Source organism: Barbus barbus (assembly GCF_936440315.1).
Source record: "Barbus barbus genome assembly, chromosome: 6".
NCBI classification, from domain to species: Eukaryota; Metazoa; Chordata; class Actinopteri; order Cypriniformes; family Cyprinidae; genus Barbus; species Barbus barbus.
The window spans coordinates 687,501-700,363 of record NC_136734.1 but is presented as its reverse complement, the minus strand read 5'-3'; the positions used below and the strand labels follow the sequence as shown (position 1 = coordinate 700,363).

Below are 12,863 nucleotides of genomic sequence, written 5' to 3'. Positions count from 1 at the left end.
GCAGATCGGGACCAAGAAGCTCTAATATAGCTATAATTAATAATTCTCCAACTTCCATTTGTATTATTATTTCTCATGTATGTCATTTGAGATCATTTAAACAATATCAGGGAGCTTTTTCCCCACACTGATACCTTAAAGAACCCCCCACCCACTTGGTGACACTTTACAAAACAAGGTTGTTTGCACCAATAACCAACTAAATGAAACCTAAACGAAAGCGGAGGCTGTTCACTACAACAATCCACTTCAAATGGAGATTTATACAGAAACAAAGCAGAAAGTCAAATCTGGTCTTTGGACTCTGATCTGGGAATAAAAAATGTTTCAAATCAGTATATTATTATGATTTCTGAAGATCATGTGACACTGAAGACTGGAGTAATGATGCTGAAAATACAGCTGCAGATCACAGAAATACATTACAGTTTAACACATATTCACATAGAAAACAACTGTTTTAAATAGTACAAATATTTCACAATATTACTGATTTTGCTGTATTTGGATCAAATAAATGCAGGCTTGGTGAGCAGAAGAGACTTCTTTAAAAACATTTTAAAACTTTGATCGGTAGTGTACATATTTGAGTTTTTCTTGCAGTGTGATATTTTACGAAACAGGGTCTTTTGCAGCGATGACTAACTAAACCAAAGCCGAGGCTGTTTATTTCAGCACAAAGCACATTCAAACGCAGATATATACAGAGAGAAAGCCTCTGAGATGCTGAAGTGTTGGAGGGTCGCTGCAGAAGTCAGAGCTGCTCTTTGAGCTCTGCGTCAAACATGATCTGCTGGATCTGCATCTTGACGGCTCTGTTCTGCGGCGTCAGGCTGCTCACCGAGACGCTTCCTCCTTCTGACGTGAGCGGCCAGAAATGCAGGCGCCGGTCGCCTTCTTCCCTCCGCAGCTGACACAGCCTCCTCTCGCGGATGTATCTGTCCCTGATCGTCTTCCATCTGCGCTTACACTCCACCGCTGCAGACACAAAACACCAGAGAGAGAGAGAGAGAGAGCGCGCGCGCGCGTGTGTGTATATGTGTGTGTGAGAGAGAGAGAGAGAGTGTGTGTGTGTGTGTGTGTGTGTGTATATGTGTGTGAGAGAGAGAGAGTGTGTGTGTGTGTGTGTGTGGGATCAGTTTGAATAAGCTATAAGAAACGGCAAAAACACATCTTTCCTCTTTATTTGACTCTAACACTTACAATCTCTATTTGTTTTCTAAGTGAGATATATATGAAGTATATAAGTATATATCATCATTGTGAAGATGTTTTCTGCTCAAGATCACAATCAGAAGATTTAAAGATTTAATCACAGCGCGAGCGGAGTTGATCTTCATCGATTAAACGATCAAAGCAGAGCTAGTTCTGATTTATAGTCGTGTTTTCTTCCACTTTTAATCCGCTACCGAGCTGAGATCTACCAATCCGTGGCGATGCGTGAGTCGCGCGTTTCTGACGCGAGCGTGCTGATCCGGAAATACGATCTAAACAACGCGTCTCATCCGCGCCGCGTCTCATGAACTCGATGGCTGACGCGGAGGAATTCATCCAGAGCGCCCGCGCTTACCCGCTGCTTTATAACGCGTCGCTGCACGATTATCGCAGCGCGGAGCGGCGCGTGAAAGCGTGGCGCGAGGTCGCCGCGTCCATCGGTCTCTCCGGTCAGTGCGTCAACATATTATATCCTCAGTTTACAGCTCGTGCGCGGAATTACTGCATTAAATAATATTCACAAGTTCATGCATCCTACAAATGAGCATCTGCGCTCTTAACAATGAAGCCATAGAAGGACTGCTTTGGTGAAGCTTTCTGTGATCAGTTCCTAAAACCATCTTTTCTTGGTGTGAAGAACATTTTAATAATCTAAAGTACCTTTTTGCAATTATAAAGACTCTTTTGAGCAATGCAGTGGATGGAAAGACTCCATGAATGTTAAAGATCTTCATGAAACCATCAATGCCAGTAAAAATCTTCTATTTTTAAGAGTCTGTGCACACAAGGCATGTTTTAATATCAGGGTACACTGAAAAAAAAATGTTGAAACAATTTTCACTCAGAAATTGTTGAATTTCACAAATAAGATGTCAAGAAAGAGATATAATAGTAAGATTGAAAATGTGACATTTTAAAACTGGAATGATATTTTCTTGTAGAACGTAAACTACTCCAATAATCTTTGTTTGCAACTTGGAAAGAACTTACTTTTTTTTCTTTACAGTGTAATTGTTTGTTTTTTTTTTGAGTATTTTTAGATAATCGTTTGTAGAATAAACAGCTGTGTAACTGAATTTTTCCCTGCAGTGGTGGAATGCAAGCTGAGGAGGGAAGAAGGCGGCCGGTGCTTGCATTACAGAGAGAGCCTGACGCTCCTGGACGCTCGCCTCAGAAAGAGGAAGCGTCTCCGTGACGCCGAGGCTCCGGAGCAGCTGGAGTCTCCTGAGGAGCAGATACACATGAGAACGCCATCAGCTTCTGCCAGCAACCTCAAAGCCAAGCGAGTCTTCGACGAGGACGAGCTGTTTCTCCTGAGTTACGTCCCTGCCCTCAAAAGACTGACGCCGCAGAACAGAGCCGCCGTCAAGATGCAGATCCAGCAGATCATGTTTGACGCAGAGTTCAAAGAGCAGCTCTGACTTCTGCAGCGACCTTCCAACACTTCAGCATCACAGAGGCTTTCTCTCTGTATACAGTGCTGCTTGAAAGTTTGTGAACCCCTTGCAGAATCTGTGAAAATGTCATTTTAACAAAATAATAGAAATCATACAAAATGCATGTTAATTTTTATTTAGTTCTGTCCGGAGTAAGATATTTTACTTAAAAGATGTTCACACATCACCATCACAAAACAAAAAACAGTCGTGGATCATCCAGGTAACCACACACAGTATTAACAACCATGCATGGGGTTATTTTAATAATTTCAGCTACTTTTTTTGTCTTGTGGACTAAATGTAAACATCTTTTATGTAAAATATCTTAATCCAGACAGTACTAAATAAAAAATAACATGCATTTTGTATGATCTCTATTATTTTGTTAAAATGACATTTTCACAGATTCTGCAAGGGGTTCACAAACTTTCCAGCAGCACTGTATATATCTGCGTTTGAATGTGCTTTGTGCTGAAATAAACAGCCTCGGCTTTGGTTTAGTTAGTCATCGCTGCAAAAGACCCTGTTTCGTAAAATATCACACTGCAAGAAAAACTCAAATATGTACACTACCGATCAAAAGTTTTTGAACAGCAAGATTTTTAATGTTTTTTTTAAAGAATCCTCTTCTACTCTCCAAGCCTGCATTTATTTGATCCAAAATACAGCAAAAGCAGTAATATTGTGAAATATTATTCCTATGTAAATCATCTGTTTTCTATGTGAATATGTGTTAAACTGTAATATATTTCTGTGATCAAAGCTGTATTTTCAGCATCATTACTCATTAAAGAAATTAATACTTTTTAGCAAAGATGCTTTAAATTGATCAAAAGTGATGATAAAAACATTTATAATGTTACAAAAGATTTCTATTTCAGATAAATGCTGTTCTTCTGAACTTCCTATCATCAAAGAAACCTGAAAAAAAAACCCTACTCTACTGTTTTCAATATATTAATAGTAATAATAAATGGGAAGTTGTGGCCTAATGGTTAGAGAGCTGGACTTGTAATCCAAAGGTTGTGGGTTCGAGTCTCGGGCCAGCAGGGATTGTAGGTGGGGGGAGTGAATGTCCAGCGCTCTCTCTACCCTCAATACCACGACTGAGGTGCCCTTGAGCAAGACACCGAACCCCCAACTGCTCCCCGGGCGCCGCAGCATAAATGCTGCCCACTGCTCCGGGTGTGTGTTCACGGTGTGTGTGTTCACTGCTGTGTGTGTGTGTGTGTGTGTTCACTGCTGTGTGTGTGTGTGTGTGTGTGTGTGTTCACTGCTGTGTGTGTGTGTGTGTGTGTGTGTTCACTGCTGTGTGTGTGTGTGTGTGTGTGTGTGTTCACTGCTGTGTGTGTGTGTGTGTTCACTGCTGTGTGTGTGTGTTCACTGCTGTGTGTGTGTGTGTGTTCACTGCTGTGTGTGTGTGTTCACTGCTGTGTGTGTGTGTGTGTGTTCACAGTGTGCGTGTGTTCACTGCTGTGTGTGTGTGTGTGTGTGTGTGTGTGTGTTCACTGCTGTGTGTGTGCACGTTGGATGGGTTAAATGCAGAGCACGAATTCCGAGAATGGGTCACCATACTTGGCTGAATGTCACTTCACAATAAATGTTTTTTTGAGCAGCAAATCAGAATATTAGAATGATTTCTGAAGGAGTAATGATGCTACAAAATTCAGCTTTGAAATCACAGGAATAAATTACATTTTAAAATATATTCAAATAAAATTTTGCTGTATTTGGGATCAAATAAATGCAGGCTTGGTGAGCAGAAGAGACTTCTTTAAAAAAATCTTACAGTTCAAACATTTTTGGATTGCTAGTGGACAGATTTTTCTGTCATAACATTGTCAAAACACAACGCATCCTTCATATTATCTCATTTTCTTTGAGTGCATTTCTATGCATTAAATGTCTGGTGCAAACTGCCTCGATGCATTCATTTCTTCATAATTTTGGGGTATTTTCTTAAGAAGCTCAGAAGTGCTCTACTGCTAAACAGAGAATGAAATGTTTGCCCATGACTAAATGAAGCGCTCTGTTGTTTTCTATTGTTCCAATGACTCATAAAGAACATGAACCCAAGGAAAACTAGCGCTCTAGTGATTTCAGACATGCTTTCAGTGCAAATGGGCTGTAATCTATTGAAAGCTGATGTTGGAAAAATGTTTAAATACTTGAAGTCAGTTATCATTCTGATTAGTTTTGTTTAATAGAAGAGAATAGTATTAGTAAAACGAGTCGCTCTACAGCTGCAGTGATATTTGCATGGATGGGGGCAGTACTGCACAAAAGAAAGAAATTGTGATGAAAAACAAACACTAAAGTAAACAAAACTATCAAACACACATTTAGAATTAAATTTAATCATCATGTGGACAGTCAACATGTGCTTATGCCTCTCACACTGCAAATAATATCTCTTTCCCAAATATTTCACAAAAACTTCAAAGTTTACATTATAGGTATTATATTATAGGTATTATAGGACCTTTTAAATCATTTCCATGTGCTTTCAAGTCTCCATTAAAAAAAAAAAATTTTTTTATTTTTGATTATTAATTAAAAGAACAAATGCTCTACTTCAGCCCATGTGACAAGTTATTTACAAACAAAAATATGAATTAAAATAAGCTCAAATTAAACGCTGATGCATTTAAAGTTACTGTTAGGAAGTACATTTATGCATTTGTGTGATTTTATACTAGCTACAGTGAGTGACATCATTTGGCACCGTAATCATAGAAAAACCCAATAATGATTTCGTCTTAAGAGAAATAAGACTAGCATTTATTTAAAATCATATCTGGGAAGAAAACTGAACATTAGCCAAACAGTGTGGTCTGCATCTCGCAGGATCACAACGCTAGCGCTGCATCTCTTTCACAGAAAAAGAGCCGGTGCTGAACCTGACGCACTACTGTAGGGTTAGTTAGCCGTTAGTCCTCCGACAGGATCATACAGTTCTTCAGCGTTTAAGCTATAAGCAGCCAGAACATGATGAGGAGCGCCACGAACAGGAAGAGGCGCGAGAGGAACTGCTCATCCGCGTGCTGAGGGGTTCCTGGAGCTGCTGCCGACACACAAACATTAGAATTAAGAACAAAGAATTACAAGATGTTACAAGTCAGTAACAATATAATAATTTGTGTAAAAAGTGTCTTATAGTATCAAAATCATGATTTCATTGTGTGAATTATTTTTTCCATCATGCATAATTGTGTAATCAAAATATTTTATTTTTGAAATATATCATTCATTTTATTTATAAAAGGCCTAAGTTCTCATTTACTTAATTCTACAACATTCAATTGTTTTAAAATAACTTTTTTCTTATAAAAACGTGTGTCCATAAATCTTGCGTCAGCTATTACTGTATCATATTTTGCCTTTAAATTGGTGGCATTATCTCCCACAGCGATGTAACAGACAGGAAATGATGTCACTTTCCCTCACTGATAAGATCTGAAGCACTGAGAAGTCTCTGAGAAAATATTTTAATCTAAAAAGGTTCTTATACCAAGAGTTATTTGAAGAACGTCAACACTGTTGCCACAATATCAAAAGGAACAGTGCCAAATGTTGAATATAAGGACCGTTTGGCTAGTGATACAAGAAGGATTTTCCTTGTATGATTTATTGTTATTTCTACACATTGCCTAATTTGTCTGTAACAGTTAACAAACAACACCATAAAGACATCTGTTTTTTCATTAAAAGTAAAAAAAAGGAAGTAACTTGTGTTTTGGCAAGCATTGAATTATTAAAATTGAATATGTTTTCGATAAGATACTAGAAAGAATTTACAGTTTTTTTCTTAACTTTATGAAATGCCAAATGTTTCTCCAATTATAGAATCGCTCATAAACATAAAGATGAGTAAAGTCAGGATGAACCAGATCTATTCTTCTGTGTTGTGACCTACATCTGAGTGCAACAGATTATTATTAAAGAATAAATGAAGGGCGGGGCTTGGTTCTGTGCATCAGTTGTTGATTGGATGTTGAGATGTGGGCGTGGCTCTCAAAAATGTATGCAGATGAGCTTAAGCTTGCAGGGGCGGAGCTTAAGAGACTAAATGATTCTGTATGAAAAGTTCTGCATGTGGCATCTTTTCAGAAACATGCACGGATGAATTGTTCATAATAAAATCTCTAACATGCATTATATTTCATGCAGTGAAAACATGATGCCAGTGTTTTTCACACGGTTCAGCACACACCTGGAGGCGGTCGTCCGTCATTGATGTTAAACGCTGTCGCAAAGATCCCGAAAGGAAAAGCCCCGATACCGAAGGACATCTGGAAGCCTCCATCGCCGAAGCCAAAGCCCTGAAACCCCTGCAAACACACAAACACTGCATTATATTACACTTACATTACATTTATTACTTAAGAAAGACATTTCATTTACATCAAACTTTTCTTTCATTTCTGGAACATGAAAGATTAATAAATAAATACATTTAAGAATTGTTTATGTATCAAGAGTTAATTTGCAAAAATAGATCACTTTTATTGTGCATTCCAATTAATCTCAATCAAACTGCAGTCGGGTTATTTTGATATATATAACTAACAAATACAGCTAACTAACACACAATAAAAACATGATAATGTAATAAAAACAAGATTTTTGAAAAACTGAGTTATCCGTTTTTGCAAATAAACTTTTTATATGATGATAATGACACTGTCAAACTCCAAAATTACAAAAAAAAATTAAATTCAATTCAAGTTTATTTGTATAGTGCTTTTCACGAAACAAATCATGGCAAAGCAGCTCTACAGGAAATGTTAAGTTCCTCCATTATATTTAGGTGTAGGTGATTAATGGTGACTATAGGGCCCTATGAGTTCCTCGATGCAGACGGAATCACGGAATCCAGTCATAAACACAGTATTTACAGTTTAACGCGGAATGCCACGGAATTTATCAAAGATTGGATGAATTAATCAAAATTAGGTCATTACACTTAAGTCATATCGCAATATGGACTAGTATCTGTAAATATTTCCGTCTCAATGAGGACATAAATACACTTCATGAGCATTTGACCATTTCATTCGAGCAAAACTAGCGTCATATCAAATACATATAGAACTTTAAAGGTATTCACGGCAACCCGTCAAAATAAAAGGTTTAACATATTAAAGACACTGTGCCAGAAATAGGCTATACTACTATTATTTAGAAGAATGTGCGTAATAGGCTACTACTATACTACTACTATACTACTACTACTATACTACTACTACTACTATACTACTACTACTATACTACTACTATACTACTACTACTACTACTACTATACTACTACTACTATACTATACTACTACTACTACTATACTACTACTACTACTACTACTACTATACTACTACTACTACTACTACTACTCTACTACTACTTCTACTACTACTATACTACTACTCTACTACTACTACTACTACTACTACTACTACACTACTACTACTACTACTATTACTACTATACTACTACTATACTACTACTACTACTACTACTACTACACTACTACTACTACTACTACTCTACTACTACTACTACTCTACTACTACTACTACACTACTACTACTACTATTACTACTATACTACTACTATACTACTACTACTACTACTACTACTACACTACTACTACTACTACTACTACTACTCTACTACTACTACTACTACTACTCTACTACTACTACTACACTACTACTACTACTATTACTACTATACTACTACTATACTACTACTACTACTACTACTCTACTACTACTACTACACTACTACTACTACTATTACTACTATACTACTACTATACTACTACTACTACTACTACTACTACTACTACAATTACTACTATACTACTACTATACTACTACTACACTACTACTACTATTACTATTACTACTATACTACTACTACTACTACACTACTACTACTACTACTATTACTACTATACTACTACTACTACTACACTACTACTACTACTATTACTACTATACTACTACTATACTACTACTACTACTACTACTCTACTACTACTACACTACTACTACTACTATTACTACTATACTACTACTACTACTACTACTACTACACTACTACTACTACTCTACTACTACTACTACACTACTACTACTACTATTACTACTATACTACTACTATACTACTACTACTACTACTACTACTACTACTACAATTACTACTATACTACTACTATACTACTACTACTACTACTACTACTATACAGTGCTCATGTTATTTCAACAAACGCCACAAATACATCAATGTATGAGAAACACTGGTAATGTATATCGAAATATCGGAAATGTGTTTAAATATCATATCACCGTTATTGAAAAAAATATATCGCGATACATATTGATATTGAATTATTGTCCAGCCCTAACTACTACTACTGTTGAAAAATAATACAACTTTAAATCACAAATAAATAATCACAAAATATACTCATTTTAATAGTAAATCCCCTTTATTTGCCAAAAAAATTATTAATTAAATTAATTAAATGAATAAATTTATATATATATATTTTAATCATTAATTAAAATATAAATTAAATCAATGTTTTATTTCATTTGATAACCAGTAAAATGTAAATACAGAATTTCTGAGGGGGGGGGGGGGGGGGGGGGGGCTACTGTAAGAATAAATAATACATTTTGTATGCATTCAAATAATTAGACATGCTGAAACACAGAATTTGGTAACAATAAAACATAAGGTGAGAAAAAAATTAAACATTTCATACGGCCCTAAACATGTCATTTTTGCTACACTTTTAAAAAATTAATGTTAAATTGTAAAAGTTTCATGATTTTAATTAATTCATTTAATTAATTTTTGATTAATACAATTTAATTTGACCATTAAAAAGGAGTCCAGAAAAATTCAAATGGAAAAACTGAATTTGGGGAAAAAATCAAACGGATTTCACAGGGCCTTATGACTATGGCAGAGATGTACAGTAAATCATGCAATTAGTTACAAATGACACGTAATCAAACAGACGGCGAACACTATTAACTGCAATGATTATTTGTTGCGAATAATCAAAATTTGGTAGTTTTATATGTTGTTCCAGGGTTAGCATCAAAAACAAAACAAAATAAAAGCACGAACAAAAAAAACATACGATGGATTTGTTTATGAACAGATCAAATGATTCAGCATGTTTGATCCCGGAATAATCAATGAAATGAGGTCTGTTCAGCATCTGAAGACTTTGATTATCACCAACGCCTCGTCTGAGAGTTTAATGGTGGTTTTTGCAGAACTACGAACGAGTATTATCATGATAAATAATCCTTATGCAAGACCTTCAGGAGTTGAGAGAGAGCAGAACGTGATGCAATCTTAATGGTCAGATGTTGTCATCACGGCGCTGAGCTCTTTCCAGCTTCGGTCCACAGAGACGGCCTTAATAAGCCCCGGCGGGACGCTCGTTTGACTAATGAATTACCTACAAGCCACCCTCCACCAAACAGTTTCATCACAAACGTCTCGTGCAATGATCCACGCCGCATTGCAAACACTTTTAGGAGCTTTGGTGGTGCATACATCTCAAAAACTGTCAATGGTCATTGTCTTTTTTTTTTTTTTTTTTAATTTTCACTCAGAAATTGATAATAAATATCACAAAAAAATGACAAAGAAATTGCATTAAATGACACAAGCAATGTTGAAGTAGACAGACTGAAATGGAATTTAAACTCCAGTAATCTGTTTTATTTACAGCTTCAAAAAGCATTTTGATGAAAAAAGGAAAATCTTATGAACCTGGTTATACGGAGTAATAATGAGAATAATTCTCAGTACGCAGCTAGTTTACTGTGTGAGAGAAGACTATACTCACGCCACGGTTCTCTGGTTCTGGCCGCTGTCCTTGCGGTCGTGGAGGAGTCCTCTCTCTGAAATCATAAAGGAAAATTCACTTTGTGTTTTATATTTCAGTGCATGGTGTGTGTATATCAAGTCAAATCACATTCATGTCTACAGCGCTTTACACAACACAGATCGAGTCGAAGCAGATCAACAGGACAATTACTGGTAATGTCGTAAAATTGATCAATTATGAAACTAATTTAATTTCAGCTGTCAAGCAGCTCTAAAGAAGACAATAGAGTCGTTAATCAGATCAATTACAGTGCCTGTGTTCATCAATTAATTCAATTCAGTGTTATTTCAGTATCATTGAGATACTATTATGGTTTTTATTCATATTTGTAATTATTTTATTTTTATATGCTTTTGTTTATTTCATACTTAAAGATTTAATCTCATCCAAAATAAGATATATTATGTATATAAAAATACTGCATGTATGTTATGTTTATATATTAAATATATTTTTTATAAAATAAATTATATGAATATAATTATAAACATGAAAATACATAAAATATATGCATGCATGTGTGTATTTATGTATAAATAAATATACACAGAACACACACATATATTAAGCAAACAAAAACTTTTATTTTGGATGTGATTAATCATTTGACAGCACTAATATATATATATATATACACGTGCGTGTGTGTGTGTGTGTGTGTGTGTGTGTGTGTGTGTGTGTGTGTGTAAAAAAAATAAATAAAATAAAAACACATTATGTTTGTATAATCAAACAAATCAAATGGGTTTGTCTCATTTGATTATTTTATTTTCTCTTTTGATTTGGATCTTGATGGACACAAAGTCTACTTCGTGCTGCCTCATGATTTAGTCATATTTCTGAACACAAGCATGATTGATGAGGATCACAGAGCTGTACCTGGGGTCCTGTTGGCCGGTGCTGCCTCTGCCGTACAGCGGGATCACTTTATCCCGACTGATGCCGGCCTTACACACGGGACACACCTGTCTGTTGGGCCTGGTCTCCAGCCACTGCAAACACACAGAGACACGGTCAGGAGACTCATACAACGCTCACGTCACAGGAGCATCATCACTGAACACTCACCTGATGCAGACACGGCCAGCTGGGAGGAGATGCAGACAGAGGAGAGAAAACACAGCAGTTATTACACGCTCAGCTTTCCTGAGAGTCTCGTGAGCATCACTCAGCAGGCTCTCACCAGAAGAGATGTCCACACAGACTGATGACGGCGTCTTTGGATGTGTCCAGACAGATGTTGCACTCAAACGTGCCGTCTTGAGCCGCCCCCCCGCTGCTGTTCTCTCCGGACGCCTGTCCATTCACTGCTGATGAAGCTGAGCTCTCGCTGGCCGCTGCGCTGGCCATTCTGCATTCACCTCGATGACCTCAGCACATACACAACCTCCACAGAAACACAGCAGAAACACATGCATTAAACACACACACACACACAGACACACACACAGACACACACACACACACACAGACACACACGCACAGACACACAGACACACACACACACACACAGACACACACACACAGACACACACACACACACACACACACACACACACACACAGACACACACACAGACACACACACAGACACACACACACACACACACACACAGACACACACACACAGACACACAGACACACACACACAGACACACACACACACACACAGACACACACACACAGACACACACACACACACACACACACACACACACACACACACACACCACCATGTACCAATATACACATATTAGTGCTGTCAAACAGTTAATTGCATCCAAAATAAGTTTTTTTAGTTTTTTTTTACATAATATGTGTGTACTGTGTATATTTATTATGTCTATATAATTAAATGTAGTTAAATTAGTTAGATTTGACTTTGCTGGTTTTTTTCACTTTTGTAGTTTTATTTGATTTTTAAACATAACTACATAAGCATATATATTTTATTCATTTTCTGTTTCAGTTTTAGTTATTTTATTACACCGAGTTTAAATAAATTGAGAATTGTATTTTATTTCAATATTTTATTTACATGTATTTGAGCTTAATTTAATCTTCAGTTAATGTTTTTTCATTCAATTAAAAAAAGTTTTAATTTGAGTTAACTATACAAACCTTGATAAACACAAACATACACGAAAATATTTGTTAATATAGTTAATTATTATATCAAATGAATATATATACAGTCACATGCAGACAGCGAATATGAATATTATAGAAATGTAGATATATATATATAGAGATGCGTGGAAATGCGTCAGAATCTGCTGATGTTGTTGTTAGCT

At 36.4% G+C, this 12,863-nt stretch overlaps 2 protein-coding genes across 3 annotated transcripts in view; one reads left to right on the top strand and one right to left on the bottom strand.

Moving 5' to 3' along the window:
* The first annotated feature begins 1,460 nt into the window (after positions 1–1,460).
* On the top strand, positions 1,461–4,574 carry LOC306870958 (uncharacterized protein). The gene is made up of 2 exons (XM_079418569.1): positions 1,461–1,664; positions 2,305–4,574. Exons 1-2 carry the CDS (start codon positions 1,520–1,522, stop codon positions 2,634–2,636), a joined length of 477 nt encoding a protein of 158 aa, XP_079274695.1. The 5' UTR covers positions 1,461–1,519; the 3' UTR covers positions 2,637–4,574.
* LOC306870957 (E3 ubiquitin-protein ligase RNF185) overlaps positions 2,842–12,863 on the bottom strand; it is a 10,189-nt gene continuing 167 nt past the window's right edge. Inside the window, exons 2-7 of one of the 2 annotated variants that reach the window (XM_079418567.1) lie at positions 11,754–11,957; positions 11,639–11,657; positions 11,450–11,562; positions 10,529–10,583; positions 6,868–6,985; positions 2,842–5,718 (exon numbers count right to left, since the gene is read on the bottom strand). In XM_079418567.1, coding sequence (XP_079274693.1) covers positions 5,621–5,718; positions 6,868–6,985; positions 10,529–10,583; positions 11,450–11,562; positions 11,639–11,657; positions 11,754–11,920 — 570 coding nt within the window. In that variant the 5' untranslated portion in view covers positions 11,921–11,957 and the 3' untranslated portion in view covers positions 2,842–5,620. The remainder of the gene's footprint in view (positions 5,719–6,867; positions 6,986–10,528; positions 10,584–11,449; positions 11,563–11,638; positions 11,658–11,753; positions 11,958–12,863) is intronic. The other variant, XM_079418568.1, reaches the window with a different exon arrangement.